Source organism: Dasypus novemcinctus, chromosome 8, assembly GCF_030445035.2.
Source record: "Dasypus novemcinctus isolate mDasNov1 chromosome 8, mDasNov1.1.hap2, whole genome shotgun sequence".
NCBI classification, from domain to species: domain Eukaryota; kingdom Metazoa; phylum Chordata; class Mammalia; order Cingulata; family Dasypodidae; genus Dasypus; species Dasypus novemcinctus.
In genome coordinates this window covers 129,033,325-129,054,075 of record NC_080680.1, presented here as the reverse complement: position 1 = coordinate 129,054,075, position 20,751 = coordinate 129,033,325, and the positions used below count along the sequence as shown (strand labels likewise).

General features: G+C 59.8%; 2 protein-coding genes across 2 annotated transcripts; both read right to left on the bottom strand.

The window, feature by feature from the left end:
- Positions 1-308: 308 nt before the first annotated feature.
- Positions 309-4,948, bottom strand: TOR4A (torsin family 4 member A). Its single transcript, XM_058302785.2, has 2 exons — positions 4,725-4,948; positions 309-4,127 (listed from the first exon to the last, which is right to left on the bottom strand). Exon 2 carries the CDS (start codon positions 4,003-4,005, stop codon positions 2,734-2,736), a length of 1,272 nt encoding a protein of 423 aa, XP_058158768.1. The 5' UTR covers positions 4,006-4,127; positions 4,725-4,948; the 3' UTR covers positions 309-2,733.
- A 1,880-nt stretch (positions 4,949-6,828) lies between these two features.
- NELFB (negative elongation factor complex member B) lies at positions 6,829-20,170 on the bottom strand. The gene is made up of 15 exons (XM_058301396.1): positions 20,108-20,170; positions 19,619-19,841; positions 19,076-19,440; positions 18,651-18,814; positions 18,288-18,387; positions 17,633-17,863; positions 12,195-12,380; positions 11,190-11,302; positions 10,796-10,898; positions 10,615-10,710; positions 10,359-10,501; positions 10,065-10,171; positions 7,890-8,031; positions 7,567-7,675; positions 6,829-7,479 (listed from the first exon to the last, which is right to left on the bottom strand). Exons 1-15 carry the CDS (start codon positions 20,168-20,170, stop codon positions 7,333-7,335), a joined length of 2,292 nt encoding a protein of 763 aa, XP_058157379.1. The 3' UTR covers positions 6,829-7,332.
- Between the last annotated feature and the right edge of the window lie 581 nt (positions 20,171-20,751).

Genomic DNA, 20,751 nt, shown 5'->3' with positions numbered 1-20,751 from the left:
TAGGTGGTGAAAGTATGAGGAAAACAGCAACTACCTGGAAAGTAGAGCAGCGGCTGCCTTGGGGCTGGGGAGGAAGGAGCAGAGAGTGGGAGATGAGAGACACCAGGTGGGTTTCTGGGGTACTCACCATCTCCCTGACCTGTATCATGAAACAGAGGGCGGCTGCTTTGTGATAAAATTTGGAACTTGTACTTTTGCTTTATGCACTTGACTTGATGTGTACTGTATTTTACAAAAGTAACCCTTGATAATACCAAGAAAAATGAATATGCTTCCTAGGAATAAACCTAACAAAAATGAGCAAGACCTTTCTGCAGAAAATTACAAAACTTTATTGAAAGGCATTAAATGAGGACTTAATAAACATACAGCAATATAAAGGTATCAACAGACCCCCAAACTGATCTACAGAGTCAATGCAATTCCAAATTTTTTTTAAGGCGGTACCAGGAATTGAACCCAGGACCACATACATGCAAAGCAGGTGCTCAACCACTGACCTACACCCGCTCTCCCAATCAAATATTAAAAGGTTTTTCAAAGAATTGGGCAAAATTGAGTTTTTAAAAAAAAGGCCCAAAGTCTTCAAGAAGAGTAAGATGATATTCCAGCCAGATGTCCTGACTTAGGGAGACTTAGAAAGCAGTTGCGATTAAGACAACATGGTGCTGGCCCAGGGGAAACAAGCTGGCTAATGGAATTGAATAGAGAGCTCAGAAACAGACCCATGTGCACATAAGGAAACCTGACTTATAACAGAAGGGGAACCGTAGAACATTTGTAAAAGAAGGAACTTCTTTCTCTAATAATCAACAAAAATGGACAAATGTCTTCTGATATGTAGGCTTAAAATAAAAGGACAGAATTAAAGTACTTTATAAAACTCACTCAAGTTGAGCAAGGGCTGAATTGGAGTCAGGTGATCTAGACTTATATTGTCCAGGTGAGGGTGTAAGCTATTAACTTTACACGTGTTAAATTAGATATCCATGGCATAACTTCCAAACCAATTAAGGAGAAAACTGGAACATTGTGTGTGGGAGTTGGGATTGGGGATCAATACAAAAAACAGCCAAGAACTAAGAAAAAGCTTAGAAAAAGTAGTACAACAAAAAGGCGCGCACGCACACACACAAGCACAGAAAGAAATCTGAGTATTCAATATCAGTTTTTAAAAAGGGAAAGAATGGTTATAGCTCAGTGGCTGAGCACCTACTTCCCATAAATGATGTGCCAGGTTTAATCCCCAGTACCTCCTAAAAAAAAAAAAAAAAAAATTACAATAAATATAAATGGGCCAAACTTGGCAGCTCAAAGACAGGGGTTGTTAAGTTAAATTTATTAAAAATCCAGCTACTTGTTGTTTACAAAAGACAGTTAAAATATAAAGCCATAAAAACACATCCTGCACATATCCTAACTGAAAAAAAAAACTGAATTAGCTATGTTAATATCAGAAAAAATACTTTTATATTTTAAGTTAGCATTAGAGATCGAGAGCGTTACTACATGATACATGCATGAGAGTATTTCAAAGAATAACTCAGAGACAACAGCACATAAACAATTTACTCATACATATGAAGGAAAACAGATATTCCATTTTGGGGTAATCTGATTAGTTGGCAGTTGCCACATGCCTTCCCTGAGTGCCTGTCTGGGGCAATTAAAGAAAATACTTTGAGTTACTTTTGGATTTCCTGGAAAACCTTGCCAGTTGAGCTGTAAATTTTGTGACCCCATAGTCCTTCCATCTAAGTTCACATGTGCCTATTAAACAGAGGCTTAGAGAAAACGTGACAAAACCACCATCAGAGAGAAAGATTTTAATATGCCACTTTCAATTATTAATAGATTAAACAGAAAAAACAAAAGCAAAAACAAAAGCCACAGTGGGGCCGTTGATTTGAACCACAGTTCATTAACGATCATTATTTACTGGCCTCATGTAACACCGGCACCCCAGCAGGTGGCTCGAGCATGAAGACCTATATTAGACATCAGTAACAAAAAGACAAAATAAAATTCCTCCTACGTTTAGACTTGCAGTGAGTGCTGTTGACTGAATGGGTGGATGAAGAGCCCAAGCCTGGGTCGTGGGAGGTGACAGTCCTGGGCGGGCCCCCTGGGGACAGGTGCAGCCCTGACCTCACCTATGCCTGGCTGCGCAAACAACCCACACTCAGCAGCTCTCTGCATACACACACACCTGCACACACACCTTGAGGCATCAACACAAAGCACCTGGGACACCAGAGCAGTTACTCCTGTCAGGTAACCAGCCTTAGAAAGGCCATCCAGCAAGGGTCTGGGTTCAAATCCCAGCTCTGCAAGGGAGCTGCTGAGTGCCCCAGAGGCTGCTCATCCCAAGACCGTCCCGTGTAACACGGGGATAGCCTGCCCACCTCCCGGGGTGGCAGGGAATGTGCCGGCCACAGAAGGCACTGAGGACATTTGCTATCTTGGGGCCTGGATGGTGGCAGCCAGGCTGATGATCCCAGGAACAGACTGGGGGCTCCATGGGGTGTCCAGGCCAGTTGTGGGCAGTGGACCCCTGGAACTGGGGGCTCAGCCCATGGCACAGCTGACCGACCCCCACCAGCCTGCTTTGCTGAGTGTGAACTGGATGGGGGCAGCCATAGATTGATTAGGGCCCCTGTCGGCCCACAGCCTTGGTTCTCACCTGCCCCCACCACCGTTCCAAACATCTGGCCGAGTGGCCTCCACGTCCAGCTACAAGAGGTTCACCGTGGCCACCACCTGCTTGCAGCCGGTGACCGCAAACTCGTGGCCAGCCACGCGGTAGTAGCTGAGCTGCGCGGCCAGCCGCTCGGCCAGGGCCTGCTCGGGAAAGAAACCCTCCCCGGCCATCTCGTCCCGGAAGCAGTTGACCACGTCCCACTTGTCCAGCAGCAGGAAGGGCACGACGGCGGCGGCCTTCCAGAGCGGGTGCTCGCGGGCCAGGAGCGCCCGCAGGCCGGCGCGCAGCTCCTCCTGGGCCTGGGCCCCGGCCGCCCCGGCCCTGGAGACGCGCCCGCCGCCAGGGCGCACGGGCAGCGCGCGGGACGCGTTCTGCAGCACGAAGCGCGTGATCTCGCCGGCGCCCGCGCCGCTGAGGAGCACGTAGATGGCGTTGTGGAACTGGTGCGACCGCTGCGGCTGCAGGAGGCCGTGCAGCTCGTCGAGCAGCGCAGGCGGCATGAAGTCCACCTCGTCCAGCACCAGCAGCGGGGTCTTCTCCTCCGCCTCGGCCCGCGCCACCACGTCGCCCACGCGCCTCGCCAGCTCCTCGCGACAGGCCTGCGCCGCGTGGGGGTCGGGGCAGTGGTGCCGCGCGTCGTACTGCAGGACGAGCGCGCTGTCGTCGAGCACCGCGCGGAAGTGGCGCGCCAGCAGGCGGCCCACGTGGCTCTTGCCCACGCCGCTGGGCCCGTGCAGCGCCAAGAGCAGCGGGCGGCTGTGCACGTGCGTGGCCAGGTAGTCCCGCAGCAGCTGCACGATGCGCCCCACGGCGGCCTCCTGGCCGAACACGGCCCGCTGCAGCGCCTTCTCCAGCCCGTCGAGGTCGTAGCGCAGCGCGTTGTCGTCCAGGTTCTCGATGGCGTTGAGCACCTGGAACCCCACGATGGCCACGAGCAGCAGCAGGCAGCGCTGCGCGCGGCTGTGGCGCTCGCCGCGCGGCAGGTACTTGCGCGACTTCTCAGGGTACAGCACCACGCGGCTGCGCCGGCGCCTCTTGCGCGGCGCCCTGGAGGACAGCTCCGCCGCGCCGTCGAAGGTGAAGAACTGCGGCTGGTCTGGGCCCGCGCGCGGCGTCCGGGGCGCGCTGTCGGGCCCCGCGCTCGCCGACCCCGCTCCCGGCAGCAGGAAGCGCCTCTTGCGCAGGAGGCAGACGCGGCGGCGCAGCCGGAGCACGGCGCGCACCGGCGCGATCACGCTGGAGCCCGGGGCGCGGGGGGCGCCGGGGGCGGGCGCCGGCTCCGGGCTGGGCTGGCCGCCGTCCATGGCTCCGCGGTGCGGGTCGCCGTCCCTGCAGCAGGAAGGCCGAAGGGTCTCCAGACCCCCGCCGCGGCCCTGCGCCCGGAGCAGCCTCACGTCCTCTCCCGGAGTGACCTTCCTGCGGAGGCCTGCGGGGCGCGGTCCGGGTTACCCCACGGCCTGCGCCCGGCCCTGCCGCGCGGGGCCCCAGTCTCGCCGCTCGGACCAGGAAGCGGCTCCCCCGCGGGGCCCCATGCAAATCCCCCGGGTTTTCCCATGAACAGCCGCGGCGGCCGTGAGGAAGTAGCCTGGGGGGCGGGCGCGGAGCCGCTTATCGAGCTGCCCACCCGGCTTCCGGGAGGAGGAGCCGGCCGGGCACCCACTGGGGGCAACAAAGGGTCACGCCCGGACCCCGCCCTCGCCCGCAGCTCCGACGGCCAGGCGCCAGGGGCCCTGCGCGCCCCAGAGGGGAGCCCCGAGACGCCTGCTCAACCTCGAGAACCCGGGGTGTGGGGGGGTGTCTGGCCGGAACTTCTGCTTTCCAGTGGGCCCAGCCCCGGAGAGCTGCCCACCCTGCCCCCGAGGCCCTCCCGACATGCCAGCAGTGAGCACACTCGGGGGGCGGCGGCAGGGAGCCCCCAGAGTCGGCGGGCGCGGGGGCGCAAAGCACAGGAGGAGAGGGCGAGCGGGAGGGCGCGGGCGGCGGGGGCGGCGGGGGCGGCGGGAGCGAGCTGCGCACCCCTTACCTGCAGCTGCGCCCGCCGCCCGCGCCCGCGCCCCCGCCCGCGCCCGCGCCGGGCCGCGCCTGCTCCGAGCGCCGGGGCCTGGGCTGCGGCGGAACGCTGGCCGCGCAGGGTGGGGGTCCCGGGCGGGATGGGGGTCTGTAGGGGGCAGCGACACCTGCGGGTCCCCGGGCGGCGTCCGGGCGGGAGGAAGCTCCGGGCAGGTTTCCGCTTCTAAGCAAAGGAAGTGAGTCAGGGGGTGCGCGCAGGCGGCCTTGGGACCGCGGCGCCCCGCCGCCCCGGAAAGGCTCCCGCTCCGGCCGGCGCGCGCCCTCCCGGGGTTCCTGAGCTCCTGGCGCGCGTCTGCCCTCCCACCGCCCACCTCCTGGCGCTCCCCACACAGGACCCCGGGAGGTTCCAGGTCCCCAGGCAACAAGGCGGAGGTGCCGAGGGGCTGGGGGCGGCGAGGGACCTTTGCCAGCTGGTGCCCCCAACCTTTCCCCTAATTGCTCTCCCTCACCCCCTTTTCTTTCCCTCCTCTGACCCATCTGGAGCCCCCAGAGCTGGCTCATTTCCTTTCCCACCCCCCCTCTTTACAATCCTGGGTCTCCACCCCTCCATCTCCCCTTCCTCTTCCCCCTCCCGCAGCCTGGGCTCCCCCCACACTGGGGAGGGACCACATCTGGCTCAGGCTCCTGCTGGGTGAAGAGCACCGCTTGGAACCGGGCACTGCGAGCCAGGCTGTGGCTGACCCCACCCCACCCCCGCCTGCTGCACCCCACTCCCATCTCTGCACAGGGACTGGCTGGGCTGACCCCCAGCATCTCCCCTTCAGGGGAAGGGACCTGGTGTGTCCCACCCCGGGCCCTGGAAGCCGCATGTGGCGGGGCCCTGGTCTGTTCCCAGGCTGTTGTCTGCAGCCCCGGCAGGTCAGCCCCCCCGCGGGGTGGACCGCAGTGGACAGCAGTGGAGTTTGTCAGGCTCCGCTCTCGCCCACCCACCCCTGCACTGTCCACCAGTCGCAGGGCAATGCCCAAGCCTGGGACTGCTCCAGGCTGGGGGATCTGCAGGCCCCGAGGCTGCCTCTGGACATGGCCCTTGGGAGTGGCTGTCTGTCCACCCAGCCCCCTGGCAGGAGTACCGCTGCCCTCCCGCAGTCCTGCCCCCAGATGGCCGCTTCTCACCCCGCTCATTGCGGGGGTGGGGTCCTGGTGCCCCTGGGCCTCTGCCTGCCTAGGGCAGCCGGCAGGCTCGGCCTGGCGGCCGCCTCTGACCTACCCAGAATCTGCTCAGGGCTGGGCGGGGGGCCTTCGGGGCCCCTCAGGCCTTGTGATGATCTTGCCCGTCTGCACTTCACCAGGCTGAGGGGTCGGGGTGGGGGCCCCAGGGTCCTGCAGGGAGGGGCCTGTCGCCAGGGGCCTGGCTGCACCCATCACTGCCCAGGGCCGGGGCCACCGCTCCAGCAGCAGGGCAGCTTCCCACGCAGACAGGGCATCCCCGAGCCACTCGCCACACCTGCTGAGCCCGCGCATCTTCTGTGGCTTTCCAGCATGAGGCGCTGCCCAGAGCTGACTCACTCCTCGGGTGCGTGCTGCCGTGGGGGAAGCACCGGAGGAGCAAGGGCCCCGCGTGGGAGGCAGCACCGTGGAGGCGGGGGCTCCGTCGTCTCAGGATTCCCTGGTAGCAACTGGCCCGGGAACAGTCAGCTGCCGGGCTCCCCCATCGTCGCCGCAGGCCTGGCGCGACCTCGCGTGCAGTGTGGGGAGGGCGGTGTCAGAGGCCACGGGGCCTTGACCGTGAGAGCGCAGGGGGCCTTCGGCGGCCAAGGACCCTGTGTGGCAGAGGTACGGCATGGAGGCACATCCACGAGGAAACGGGTGAGTGCAGCGGGCGGCAACACAGGTGCCCCAGGCTGTGGGGAGCGAGAGTCCAGCCAGTCACCCCAGCGCAGCACCCCCTGCCCTCCAAGCCTGTCTCCCCATATGGTGCCCAGACGAGGGATCCCTGCAGCCTCAGTACACCTGTGCCTCCCCACGGCCCATCACGGCTGCCAAGAAGCCTAACACGGCACCGCAACCCCCCAAGTTCCCCAGCCCTGCCCAGGCACAGAACTGTCTCAGACACCGTATTTACCAAAATGCTTTTTATTTACAAGAGGGAGTCTCCAACACAGCAACGAGCCCCTGCGGCCGGGGCAGGGCCGGAATGGGCAGAGGAGCAGGGAGCGGCCACGAGGCCAGCCCGGGGCGGCAGGGGGACCCTCCACACCTGCTCAGCCCCCTCCCCATGGCGGGCACACCTGGGACCGTCCCAAGATGCCAGGCGCTCTGAGGCGGTGGCAGGCGCGGAGCCGGCGCCACCTGCAAGTGCCAGATGCCAGCATGTGCTGCTCGCCCACCCCGGCGCCTGCCCCGCCCCTCAGGCTTTGGCCCGTGGGAGGCGCCAACAGACACCGAGGGCCACTACCCACAGGAACGGTGCTCTTTTCTAACCCCAACCACTGCTACAGAAGCAGAACCCACGGCGTGAGGCAGAACCAACGGGAAGCTTCCAGAAGGCGAGGGCCCCAGCAGGCCTTGGTGCGGCCGCCAGCCGTAGCGGCCTTCCAGGGGACTGGGGGCCCCTCCTGGCCTCAGAGCACGGCGGGGGCAGGCACGGCCGGGAGGGGCAGCTCCAGGGCCGGGGTCTCTGTGGCCTGGGCCGGGCTCGGCTTCCGGTGGTCCAGCTGCTCCAGCTTCTCGCCAAGCTGGGAGTACAGCTCCTTCACGGCCTCCCCGCTCTGCAGAGAAGGGGAAGAGATGACCACCCGGCAGCGGGGGCCATCGTGCATGCCCCAGCCAGGGGCCCCCGAGCCTGGGGCACCCACCTGGCCTGTGGGCTCCAGTGCCTTCTGCAGGGCCTCCAGCTTGGACGGGGCTACCCGGTGGTGCAGGTGGATGAGGAGCCGCAGCGCGTGCCGGTGCACGCTCTCCTTCCTGCAGGAGAGGCGCGGACAGGCTGCAGGTGGACCACGAGGGACCTGACCACCAGCAGCCAGCCCCTTGGTCCCCATGCGCAGCCGTGTGCCAGCAGCCGACTCAGCGTCCTGAGACCCTACACTGCTCCTCCCACCAGAGGGATCCCAGCAGCAGCTTCCCAGGCCGCTGTGGACGCCCACGCCCCGCCCGGGAACCGCCCCGTGCCAGGCACCTTGGCGAGGCAGTGAGAAGGAAGCCGTCGAAGAGGCTGGTGCAGAAGTCCTCCAGGGCAAACTCGTCAGCCAGCAGGGCCAGGCTGCCCGTGAGCAGGTGCAGGAAGATGTCGCTGAAGGCCAGGTCGCCGCAGGTCTCCACTGCAATGAGGCAGGCGTCGGCCGTCTCACGCCCGTCCCCCGCCGGAGCCAAGCCGACAGGCCCTGCTTGTGGGGACGCCGGCGAAGCAGCCCCCGAGCGGTGGGGGCATGGGGGCGCGTGGGGCGTGCAGGGTCCTGAGGGCCAGGCAACGGAGGGTGGCCAGGCAAGAGGCCGCTGGGTTGGGGAACTCTGAGAGAAGTGGGGCTACAGCGTTGAGGATAGGAGGAGAGGAGTGAGGCCAGGGCGGGGGGCAGTAGGAAAGATGAGAGCTGACCACAGACGGTGCGCTAAGCTGGCCCCTGGAGAGAGTCTCAACAGCCCAGTAACTTGAAAGGAAACGCGGAGAAGCACCGCAGCGCCACCAGAGTTCTACCAAACCACCGTTGAAGGTGTTCTAGAAGACATGTTCTAGAAGACACACGGACACACCGACGCCCCACAACAGACACAGCAAAAAGGCCTATGGAAAACCTCACAGAAGCGGCCACCGCGCAGCCCACAGCCAGTGGGCCTGGGGCAAAGCTGCGCTCGCACACCCTACGCAGGAGCTCCACGGGCTGGAACGAGGGCCTGCCCAGGGTCAGGACGCCAGGCACCGGCAGCGTGGGGCCAGCACGACCAGCCCCAGGGCTGACAGACGGAGTGGTGGGGAGTGGCGGGCCGAGGCGTCAGAATAAGCGCCTGGATGGGGAGCACGGGGAGCAGCCTGGACGTGTGGTGGGGACCCTGTGACAATGGAGCACCTGGACGCCGGGGGAGACAGCAGTGCTGGGGTGCAGCGGGCAGTGCCCCACCCGGCACGCTCACGTGACAGTCTCATCCAGCCTTGTCTCTGGCTGCCAGCCCTTGGGGTCCTCGGACAGGCTTGCGTGCATGTGGACAAACGCCGACTGTGCCAGGTCCATGGGCTGAGGGTGCACGTGGAATACAGCGAACAGCCGAGTGTGGGCGTGCCCCATGCGAGCCCTGATTGGAGCAAACCCTGTGCCTGCAGCCTCTCGTTCGGGACTCCCAGCGCACCACTGGGGCAACGCCCATCTGGGTGTGCGTCTTTGGACCTTCTTACTTCGCAGCCTACATGCTTGGGAAGGCCATTGTCTGGGGTTTCCTCTGAGACCCTCATTCACGGGAGGGGCTGGGGGACGAGGCACCACGTGCCCACTCTCCTTGCTGATATGGTCAGAAAGCATCCAGGGTGGAGGGTCAGAGCAGACAGGAGAGACTGGAAAGGCTGCCATGCGGCCTCCCGAGATCCCACTGACACGTGAGGCCGAACAAGCGCTCCCAGCACGATTAGGAAACAAAGGCACCTCCAGCCGCGTTCCTGCACGTCTCAAAAACCAAACCACTTCATGACCCGCTGCCAGCAGACCAGGGGCCCGAGGCGCCCGCGGCTGGGCACGGGCCTGTGCGGCAAAAGGGGTTTGCAGGTGTGATTCCAGTACGGGCCATGATATGAGGACGGAGCGGGGGCGGCCAGGAGGGGCCATGCAAGGACAGTGCGTGGGCTCTGGAAGCAGTCTCCCTGAACCCCAGGAGGGCCGGCCCTGCGGACCCCTCAACTCCAGCCCGCAGGGCCTGGCCTCGAGCCAGAGGGTGAACATGCTGCCCTCAGCCCCTGCGTTTGTGGTCACTTGCCACGGCAGCCACAGGACACTGAGGTGCACCGGTGGGGGCAGCCGGGGCTCCACGAACACCCACACAGCAAAGCTGGAGCACGTGGTGCCAACGCCAAGACATCGAGTACTCCAGAAAAACCTTGGTGGGAAACGTGCAAGGCCGCCACGAAGAGACCCTGACCCCCAGGCCAGCCCGCAGGGCCGAGGTCTGTGCCCCAGGCCTGTCCTCCGACCCCTCGGCCAAGGCCCTCTGGGCTCCCGACCGTCCGAGCTGACCCTCGTGGGAAAGGGGCTGAGACCCCCGGGCCTGTGTAGGACGTGGAGCTGAAAGCGCCTCGCCATCCGGGCGTGAAGGCACTCTGGGCAGCGCGGGGTGGGGGTGGAGGGGCGGGCGCCGGGCAGGCGGGGCTCACCGAGGCCAGGCAGCAGGCGCAGCAGCGCGTTCTTGTTCCTCTGCCGCGTGAGGTGCAGCACATAGTAGAGCCCCACCTCGCAGGCCATCCGCTGCTCCTGCAGGAACCTGGCAGGCAGGGGACACGGCCACGTGCTGGATGCTGAGGCCGCCCCCGCCCGCCGGGACCCTCCCTCGCTTAGTGAAGCTCTGCGGCGCGCCGCCCCCCGGCCCCTGCCCCCCGCCCGCCAGGACCCTCACTTGGTGAAGCTCTGCGGAGCGCCGCCCCCCGGTCCCCGCCCGCCGGGACCCTCACTTGGTGAAGCTCTCGGGGAGCGCACTGGGGTAGGCGACTGGGGCCTTCTCCTCCGCCGGGAGCTTCTGGTCCACGTTGAAGGTGTGGTCATCCACCACGAAGGACATGAGCGTGGGCAGGAACCTGGTGACCAGCCCCACCTCCTGGGCGGGGAGGGGGCTCTGAGCAGACCCCGCCAGCCGCATGGGCAGGAGGGGAGGGCACCCAGCGCCCGGCCTCACGCAAAGGGCAGGGCCGACCCCCGAAGCCGAGTTACCATCCTGGGCTCCCTGAAGACCTGGCTGTCGATCATGTCCCAGGCGCCCTGCCCCAGGGCCAGCATGCGCAGCAGCAGCAGCAGGTCGGGGCTGTCCTGCGGGCGGGGGGCCTCAGCACATGCTCCTCGCCGCGCCTCCCGCCCGCCTCCCGCCCGCCTCCCGCCAGGCCCGCCGGCTGACCCTGGGCAGCGTCTCCTGGCCCACCAGCTCCTGCAGGTGCCGGATGGTGCTCAGGGCCAGCGTGTTGATGGCAAAGGGGTCACACAGGATCATGGACAGGTCCCTGCAAGGACGGGCCTGTGCTGTCAGGGGCTCGGACCCCGAGAGGGCGGCACGGGCTGGGGGCCAGACCCTCTGCTGCGCTCCCCTCAAAGCACATGCACCCACACTGCGCTTCTTTCAAAGGAAAGCGTAAGGTTCACAATCTGTTCTCAACTTCAGAAGTTACCAGTTTTTAGAAACAAACCCCAAACCGCCCTCTGCCAGCACCCAGGGGGCTAGTGGGGCACCCTGCAGGCCAGGCAGGGAGGCACAGGGACAGAGGCGGCTGGGGGCCGGGCTGGGGGGCCCTCACCCCAGGACCTGCTCCTGCCCCTTCTTCACTCCGTCGAGGAAGCCCTGCAGCTCCCGGGCCCTCTTGCTGTCCACAAACCTCTCGCGGATGCAGGCGTCCAGGCACCAGGTGAACTGTGGGGAGAGGAAAAGCCATGCTGCGCCCCACTGCAGGCCGGCCCCCGCTGAGGGCTGTGACAACCAGACCCCGTGGAAGGCAGTGCTTGGCCTGAGCCACGCCCAGGCGCGGCTGCGGGGGAGAGCCGCCGCCTCCTGGGACCTGCGGGCGAGGAGGCCGCCTGCCGTGGAGCACGCCTGTGCGCGAATGCGCAGCAGCCAGCCCAGCGCCCGATGGTGAGGCTGCCCTGAACAGCCGGGGGAGCCCGCAGGCCTGTGGTCACTGACGTGGCAGCTGCCCTCCTTCCCCAGGTGGGGTGGCCAAAGGCTCCCAAAGGGGTCACTGGGCCACTCACAGGCCAGGCCAGCCCGCCCGGCAGGGGGGTGAGCCCGTGGCAGGATCAGGCTAGAGAACGGCCTCAGGCCCGCTGATGGCCTCGCCGGCCCCTAATGCACCCACCTGTCAGTCTGTCCACTCACGAACAAAGACAGACAAAACCCAGACCCTCGAGTGCCCAGAGGAGAACAAACGTGACAGTGGGACCCCGCGCTGAGGCCTGTGAGGAGGGCCTGGGACCCGAGGGAAGGGGGCGTTCTCCGGGGTCAGGAGGGTGCAGGGGCAGGCGCTGTGCGGCCTGCTGACCAGTTAGCACAGTACCTGCGGGCTGCTGGGGCCCACTTCGGGCAACGGGGCGCAGGGCAGGGAGCCCCGGTAGCTGCTGAGACCCAGAGGGTCCAGGGCAGGGCAGGGCCAGCAGGTGGAGCAGCCGGGGTCTGCCACACGCCTCCACCAAGGTGGGGTCTGCGCTCCACAACCAGGCTCGGGACCCTGGGCCAGCCGTGTGCACGGGGAGGGGCAGCCCCGAAGGAAGCGTGCGGGAGGCGACGCGGGTGCGGAGCAGGGCCTCACCTTGTGGCAGGGGTCCACCGCACAGATGTCGCTGACATCCAGGTCGTGCAGGGACATGAGCAGCTCCGCCCGCAGCGTGCAGTAGTGCACGCTCCTCGTGCGCAGGAAGAGCGTCCGCAGGAACTGCAGCACCATGTCGTACAGCTTCACGTTCTTTCCCACCATCTGCGTCAGCTTCTGCACCACCTGGGGGGACCGGGCCTGGGTTCCACGCACGGGAAGCCCCCGGCCGCACAGGGCCCCCCACGCTGCAAGCACACGGACCCGCGCAGGGCCTGCGTTTGCAGAGGCCACGCCCCCTTCCCCAAGGTGGGTCCTTCCTGGTCCTGGTGCAAAACCTTTTTTTTCCATGAAACTACTGGTGCTGTTTCCGACAGCACCAGTGTTTTACAAAAAACTCATTTTAAATAAGGTCAGTTTTCAAAGCTTTCATTTTCTTAGAATAATTCATTTTAAACTGTGGCAGAATATATATAACAGATCATCTCCCCCGTTTTAAGAGGACAATTCCTTGACATTAAGTACACTGACGGCCCATCACTCTCACTGTTTCCAGACCATTTCCATCACCCAAACCAAAGCTCGCACTCGCTCAGCAAAACACCCCCCCATCTCCTGCTGTGCTATGAATCTGCTTACTCTAAGTATCTCGAATGAGGGGACTTTCCCAGCTATCTGTCCTCTGTCTGGCTTTCTTCACTCAACGTGAAGCCTGCACGGGCCGCGTGCTCCGAGTGGTCAGCGCTTCACTTCCCTCACAGATGACAGTACTCCACTGAACGGCAGACCACGTTTGCTTACCCGCGTATCTGCTAATGGACACGGGCTGTGTCCCTTTTGGCTACTGTGAATAAAACTGCAATGAACATCGGTGGGCAAATACCTGTTCAAGTCCCTGCTTTCAATTCTTTGAGGTATGTACCTAGGGGTGGAATATGGTAATTCTACTTAATTTCCTAAGAAATCACCGAGCTACTTAACACATTCCACCAACAATGCTCGGGGGTTCCCATTTCTACACTTCTGGTTTTTTAAATAACAGCCATCCTAGTGGGTGCTGTTTGTAGTTTTAATTTGCATTTCTCAATGGTCATTGATTTTGAGTACCTATTTATATACCTATTTGACTATCTTCTTTGGAGAAAAATCTCCAAAACGTTCAAATCCTTGGCCCACTTTCTGGTTAGATTTTTATCTTTTTGTTGTTCAGTTATAGGTGTTCTCTATATATTCTGAATATTAAACCCTTATCAGATATATGGTTTCCAAATATTTTCTCCCATTCTGGACGCTGTTTTTTCACTTCATTGACAATGTGCTTTGATGCACAAACATTTTTTTTTTTTAAGATTTATTTCTCTTCCCTTCTCCCCACCCCCACCCCAGTTGTCTGTTCTGTGTCCATTTGCTGCGTGTTCTTTGTCCGCCTCTGTTGTTGTCAGCGGCACGGGAATCTGTGTTTCTTTTTGTTGCGTCATCTTGTGTCAGCTCTCCGTGTGTGCAGTGCCATTCCTGGGCAGGCTGCACTTTCTTTTGCACTGGGCGGCTCTCCTTACGGGGCGCACTCCTTGCACATGGGGCTTCCCTGCGCGGGGACACCCCTGCATGGCATGGCATTCCCTGCGTGCATCAGCACTGCACAAGTGCCAGCTCCACAGGGGTCAAGGAGGCCCGGTTTGAACCGTGGACCTCCCATGTGGTAGGCAGACACCCTAACCACTGGGTCAAGTCCGCTTCCCCACAAACATTTTTTATTTTGATGAAGTCCACTTTTTTTTTACTTGCTTGTGCTTTGATATAAAAACTAAATCCATTACAATTACTCCATTACTGTCTTTTTTAAATTAGTGGCTTTTTAAAAACATCTTGATTACATTTTCTTTCCTCTATAAAAAAGTTTTTTTAGTTATTTTCCTAGTGGTTATCTTTGTAATTACAACTAACATCTTAAACTAATAATCTAGTTCAATAAGTAAAACCTAGTTCCAGTAGTGCACGAACTCTATGCCTATAAATCTCCATTCCTCTCCATTCTCATTGTTATCGTCTCAGATTACACCTTTATACACTGAGTCCGCATCAATGTAGACTTTAAATGTTGTTTCACACATGTGTCAGTTAAATCATAAAGTACGGGAGCAGGTATAAACCAAAACAGTACAATCATCCAGGATCTTCTGTTCACTCATGTAACTTAGGTTCCCCAGGTGCTTTTGTTCTCTTACAGCTTCAAATCCTGTCTAGTGTCTTTTCATTTCAGCCTAAAGGACTCCCTTAGCATTCCTTACAGGACTGACTTCTGGTAATGAACACTCTCAGCTTTTGCTGAGACACTGTAAATGTCTTAATTTCCCTTTCACTTTTGAAAGATATTTTGCCAAATCAAGAATTCTTGTTTTGGGGTTTTTTCTCTTTAAATACACCATACCACTGTTTTCTGTCCTCCATGGGTGCTGATGAGAATCGGTTCTTACTCTTACTGGGACCCCTGGTACGTGGCAAGTCGCTTCTCTCTGGTTTTCAAAACCTCTTTGTCTTTGGGTTTTGACAATTTTGCTGTAATGTCTTGGTGTAGATTAGTGTGTCCTGCTTGGCGTTCACTGAGCTCCCTGGATGTGTGCAGTCACACCTTCGCTGAAATTTGGGAAGTTTTGGGCCCTTGCTTCCTGTCCCTTTCTCTCTCGTCCTTCTGGGAATCCGATGATGAGTAGTTTGCATGTGACAGTGTCCCACAGGTTCCTCCGGCTCTGTTCATTTTTCTTCATTATTTTTTCCTTCTTCTCCTCACACTGAAGACTTTGCTGATGCTCTCTCCTGCTATTCAGACCCACTGCTGAATCTATCTAATGAGTTTCCCGTTTCAGCTCTTGTACTTTGCAGCTCCAAAATGTGCCTTTGGTTCCTTTTTATTACTTCTATCTTTTATTTTCTTGAGATATTTTCCTAGTTTCCCTTAATTCTTTGTATATGGATACATTTAGCTCACTGAACACATTTAAGATGGTTGACTTAACGTCTTTGGCTAATAATTCCAATATATGAGCTTCCTCAGGGATGGTTTCTGGTAAATTCTTTCCTGTGAATGGTCATACTTTTCCATTTCTTGGTGCATTTTGTAATTTTTTGTTGAGAACTAGACATTCTCCATATTGTGTTGTTATTGCTCTGGAGATCTACTTCTCCTAACTCCTCTGGGACTGCTAGGTTTCTTTTTTTCTTGTTGAGGGCTTAGCTGTCAATTTTTAATTTTTGTTCCCAAATAAGAAATGGAAGGAGAGAAGTGGGGAGAAAAAAAAAGCTGCTGCCTCCTGAAGACCCCTGTAAGGCTTCTGCCGAGGGAGGGTGGAACAGCGGCTGACAGCCGCCCACAGCCCCCTGAAGGGGCTGAGAGGAAGCGTGCCCAGTGATCAGGGCACACTCTCCCAGCTCTGGGACACCTAGGTTCTCCAGCCACCCTGGCCCCAGCAAGCTGTCCCAGGAGCCCAGGCTGCACAGGTGAAAATCACCATTATTTACTGCAGTTCACCGTCTCTTCCGCGAGCTTTTCTCTGGGTGTTGCATCATGTTCCACCACCCTCCCGAGTTCCAAAGCACTTGATTCGGTCAGTTCCTACCAGTCCAATAATTATTGTAGTGGAGGGACTGATTTCCTGGAGCTCCCTGCTCCACCTTCTTCCCACAATCTTCTATCTCCAAAGTGTTTTAACGCTTGGTCCGAGACCCACTGCTATGCACCTCGACCCCACGGCTCACCGGCATGGAGGGGAAAGGGCAGAGGCAAGAGCTGCCAGAGGTCTGTCCACTCTGACCGCCCATCAGACACAGTCCCTTCACAGCCATGCAAGAAATGGGGTCTCCAGGGCAGCCTGCGCAGGAGTGGGTGCAGCTGGGGAGGGCAAGGAGCCAGGGTCGTGCCCACTTCTTAGGAGGCGCAGAGGGGTAGGAAAGGGAGTTTCCCTTGCATGCCTCTCTCTTTTGAACTTTTGACCATCAGCATTTCTTAGGTGCATAAAAATATGAAGACTTTCCTAACTTTGTCAAGTTAAGACAAAGCAGGCCCAGCAATCAACTCACAGACAGGACCAGAGTGCCACCGACACTCAGTTACCAAGAGACAGAGGCAGGGGCGAGGGAAAGTAAGAGGGACAGGGGGAAGGCCCCACGTCGTTGAGTGGGAGCTCAAGGGCACCACCTGACGATGACCAACAAGAAAGCTGCTTATGAAGATTTGAAACTAGAGCTAAGCTCTCTGAGGAGGGTGGGGGCTGCGGTAAGCCACACCCCCTCGGTCCAGAGGCGCCTGGAGCACCCCGAGCAGCAAGGAGCCCCGGTGCATGTCCACCTTAGCACCGGAAACGTGGCAGCTGGGAAGCGCCATGAGAGCAAAAGACGCTCCAAAAAGCAGCATAAAAAAAGGAATGTGATAGCTCTCACTCACCGTTTTACACTAATTACATGGTGAAATCACAATGCTTTAATTTAAATGAATTAAAGAAAACATACTGTTAAATTTGATTCCACGTTTTTCTTTTTTTAATATGCCTAGCAGAAAGTTTTACTCACATGGTTCACTTTAACTTTCTAGTGAACTGCACTGTTTTTGTTCTAAAGCTAGCCCATCAAGAAAGCTCAATAACAAAAGGGAAAAAGGCAAGCAATTCCAAATGTGAATATAGAGTAAAGTCACCCCTGTTAACAGATGGGGCCTGGAATTATTTTGTGCCAGTAAAAGACCAAGAATTCACACTCTAAACATAAAAAAGTGTTGTTTAGAAATCTGACATTAAAGGGAAGTGGACTTGGCCCAGTGGTTAGGGCGTCCATCTACCACATGGGAGGTCTGTGGTTCAAACCCCGGGCCTCCCTGACCCGTGTGGAGCTGGCCCATGCGCAGTGCTGATGCGCACAAGGAGTGCCCTGCCATGCAGGGGTGCCCCTCACGTAGGTGAGTCCCACACGCAAGGAGTGCACCCCATAAGGAGAGCCACCCAGCGCAAAAGAAAGTGCAGCCTGCCCAGGAATGGCGCTGCACACATGGAGAACTGATGCAGCAAGATGACGCAACAAAAAGAAACACAGATTCCCATGCCACTGACAACAACAGAAATGTGACATTAAAGACCAAAAGAAGTTGTCTTTTAGAGGCGGCACTTGGGAGCCTGCTGCTTTTCATCAAAATCCCTTCTGTAGGTTTTAACTTTGGTCAGACATCACTTTGTTGGAAAGCAAAATAAACACATATTCGACAGCAAACAACAAATACAGGATGATATCAAGGAAGACAAAGTAAAGACTCCCTTCAACCAGCCACTCATGCTCTGAGGAGCAGAGTAACCCATACTCATGGAACAGCAGGGATCCTAAGACAGCAGGGGAAGGGGCTACGGCAAGCCCCGAGCCCTCCCACCAGGCGGCAGGCACTCAAGGCCTCCCCTCACCTCGCCCTGGCGCCTCGTCTTGGGAGAAGGACTGAAGAAGTTGTGCAGGACGGAGAGCTCCGTGCTGAAGAGGGCACCCTCCTTCTCCAGGATGTACTGCTTCAGCAGCGGGGAGACCTCGTCGCCGAAGAGCGCCTGGTTGTCCTGCCAGATCTGCCTCTTCACCTCCACCGCGCACGCCCGGTACAGCTCCTTGTCGGCCATCACCAGCTTCAGCTTCTTCTCAGGAACCTACAGGATGCCAGAGCCTCTGTAGCGCGCACTGGCCCTCAGGAAGTCTCAGGAGAGGTCACAGCAGAGACCCCCCAGGCCTGCCCCACCCGTGGGGGAGGCCAGCACCGGGCACCGAGACCAGGGCAGGTGCAGGCGACCACGCTGAGCACAGCTCTCTCCGGGAAGGCCCTACAGCCCGACTCGAGGGCTAGGCTTCCACTGCGACCTGATGCTTAAGGAGAAGCAAGTGCAGAGAACACGCCTGGAGCCATGCTTGCCTTGGGCAGGCAGCCTACCCGGCATTCCTGGGACCAAACTGAACCCCGGACCAAACCCAGAGTCTGCACCTCCACCAGCTAGGGCACGTGGGTGGAGGTGCCCACACCGTGCAGGGCCCCGGGCACACTGGGTCCCCTGAGGGGGCTGGTCCTGTGACTTTTACCTTGGGCAAGTGTTTCATGACACACATCACCACTGGCTGCAGGGATGGCATCTTCACCAGAGAAAAGCTCTTCTCTAGAAGGTCTTCCAGTTTCTTGTACCTGGAGACAGGCACAATAATGACGGTTTAGTAAAGGGACAAATCAGAAGCTGCCTGTCCCCAGACATGGCATCTAATGGGGCAAAGAGTTTCCGCTTGTGTGACAAGTGGAGGCAGAAGTTACCCAGACACAATGCCAGGCCCAGACCAGCTCTATAAGTGGAAAGATACGGCCAAGGGAACGTCCAGTGTTGCTGACTCAGTTGCAAGATTGAGAAGTGGCTGCACATCCACCCTGTCTCCGGTTAACCCACAGACCCCTACCTCTCCTCTGCCTTCCCCTCTGCGGCAATGGCCGACACTCTCTCCAGCAGTTTGTCCCTCAGCTCATCAAATACGGACTGATGGAACTCCAGCCGGGGGGTCCCGTGCAGGTCCAAGAAGGGCAAGGCCGACTGCAGGGACGGCAGGAGCACGCCGTTTTCCGTCTGGGGGAGGAGAGGGTCAAAGAGGGGGCGATATTGCTGAGGCAGTGACAGCAGAGACCTCACCAGCACCAAGTCCCACCAGTACCCCACATGCCCTGGGAGGTCATATTCTACGTTATTCCCAGGAGCGCTGGCTTTACAGCAAAAAGTGGAAACTTCCCAAAGGCCCATCAACAAGACAGCGAAGGGCATCCCCGCACATCCCAATATAGCTAGGGGGAGAGAAAGAAAACTTCCCGCTTCCCAAACGCCCCCGCCCACCTGGAACTGCTCGATGGCTTTCAGCGGCTCGGTGCAGTTGGTCAACGTCTCTTTCAGGTCCTCGCCGTTGGCCACGCCCAGGTCCTGCAGCCCCGCGAACAAGGCCGAGGCCCCGGACCCCGCCCGGCCCGGCGCCCCATCTCCAGCCCGTTCGCCAGGCGCCGCCGCTGCGGGCGCCGCGGGCCCCCCAGAACCCCGCTCCCCCGGGCCCCGGGGGCCGCTCGAGCCCCGCTCCCCCGCGCCCTCCAGCTCGGCCAGGTCCTGCCCACAGCGCGGCCCCGCAGCTGCCGACTTCCGCCCCGCACGGCGGCCGTCGCCCCGGCAGCGGCCCCCGGGGCAGCGCAGAGGCTCCTGGGCGCGGCGCCCTCACCGCGCGCGGGCCGAGCGACGGCGGGGAAGAGGCGGGCGCCGCGATGACGCACAGCGAGGCGACGCCCGCGGGAGAAACCACGCCCCCGCGCTCCCGCCGGGCCCCGCGCGCACCTGTTGCCGGAAGTCCTCCCGCCCCGCGCCCCCGCCCGGCCCCCAGTGCCTCGCCCCCACTTCCTGGAGCCGCGGGAACGGGGGGGCAGGCCCGGGGGCGGGGGCTGAGGGAGGACGCGCCGGCCCAGGTGGGCAGCCCATCTAGGGCCGCCGCCCCCGGTGCCCGGAGAGCGGGTCCCAAGGCCGCGGCTGCGCCCCAGCAGGTCGACGGGGGCTTCGCCGCGTTCCCGCCGCGCGCCTGGGCGCGCAAACGCCCGCAGGAGTGGGCTGTGCGGCGCTCGTCCTGGAGGGGGCCCTTACGGCAGAGGGCGGGCAAGGGAGGGGCTTTCCTGCCCTACTCTATGCTTCAGAATTGGCGTTTTAAATAATGTTTATTTGTATATTCGTGGAGAAAAACACTATCGCTAACCTCTCGTTGAGTATACTTTTGCTGGACGATAGAGCGCTGGCTTCCAGGAATCTCCTGCGCTTGGATCTGCTGTGTGCACCACTGAGAACTCAGCTTCCTTCTGGTAGAAGGCACCCTAAGCTCTAAACGTGCCGCGGCACCCCGCAGGCAATAGCTGTCCTCGCTGTGGGTCCCCCGAGGATCCCAAAGGCGACCCCAAGCATGGCAGAGCCTTAGGCTGTGTCCATCAAGCTGGGCGTCCCCTGTGGGGCAGAGAGCTCATGCCAGGGTTGGTGGGCATTGTCTGCCCATTGTCAACCCCTCGTCCCAGCATACAGCTCCCTGTAGCCCCCCATCCCTCCAGGTTTATCAGGCCCCATCCCACCTGCCTGGTGCTCCCTGTGTCCCCCTGGGCTTGGCCACGCTACGTGTCCCTTTTCATGTGCCATTGTTACAAATTCCCTTCCTGCTGCCAGGCAAGCCCCTGCTCATCAGCCCAGCTGGCAGGGATTGCTCCAGCCTTCCTGCTGGTCCATTCCTGGTTCAGGGCTCAGGACCCCCCACCCAGGTTCCCACGACTCTGTAGCTGTTGCCTGCTGGCCAGGGCACTGGGGAGACCAATTCAGCCCCAGAGGAGGACACAGGTGCACAGTGCTCACACTTCCTGGCCCTTGGCCACCCCCCTCCAAGAGCAGGGTAACGTAGCAGGAGCAGCTGTGAGGCCACCTATTTGAAGAGGAGATGTGTGGCCTGGGGCTCTGGGGAGTTGCAGGGAGGACAGGCCCCCTGGGTCCGAGGGTAGGCC

Bases quoted from the DNA above. Each gene is read 5' to 3' on its own strand.
- TOR4A (XM_058302785.2), bottom strand. From the start codon at position 4,005: ATGGACGGCGGCCAGCCCAGCCCGGAGCCGGCGCCCGCCCCCGGCGCC.
- NELFB (XM_058301396.1), bottom strand. From the start codon at position 20,170: ATGCTTGGGGTCGCCTTTGGGATCCTCGGGGGACCCACAGCGAGGACA. The intron at 18,388-18,650 runs GTAGGGGTCTGT...GCCTGTCTCCAG, and splicing joins GAGGGGAAGGCAGAGGAGAG to GTACAAGAAACTGGAAGACC. The intron at 11,303-12,194 runs GTGAGGCCCTGC...CTCTCCCCACAG, and splicing joins CGGTGGACCCCTGCCACAAG to TTCACCTGGTGCCTGGACGC.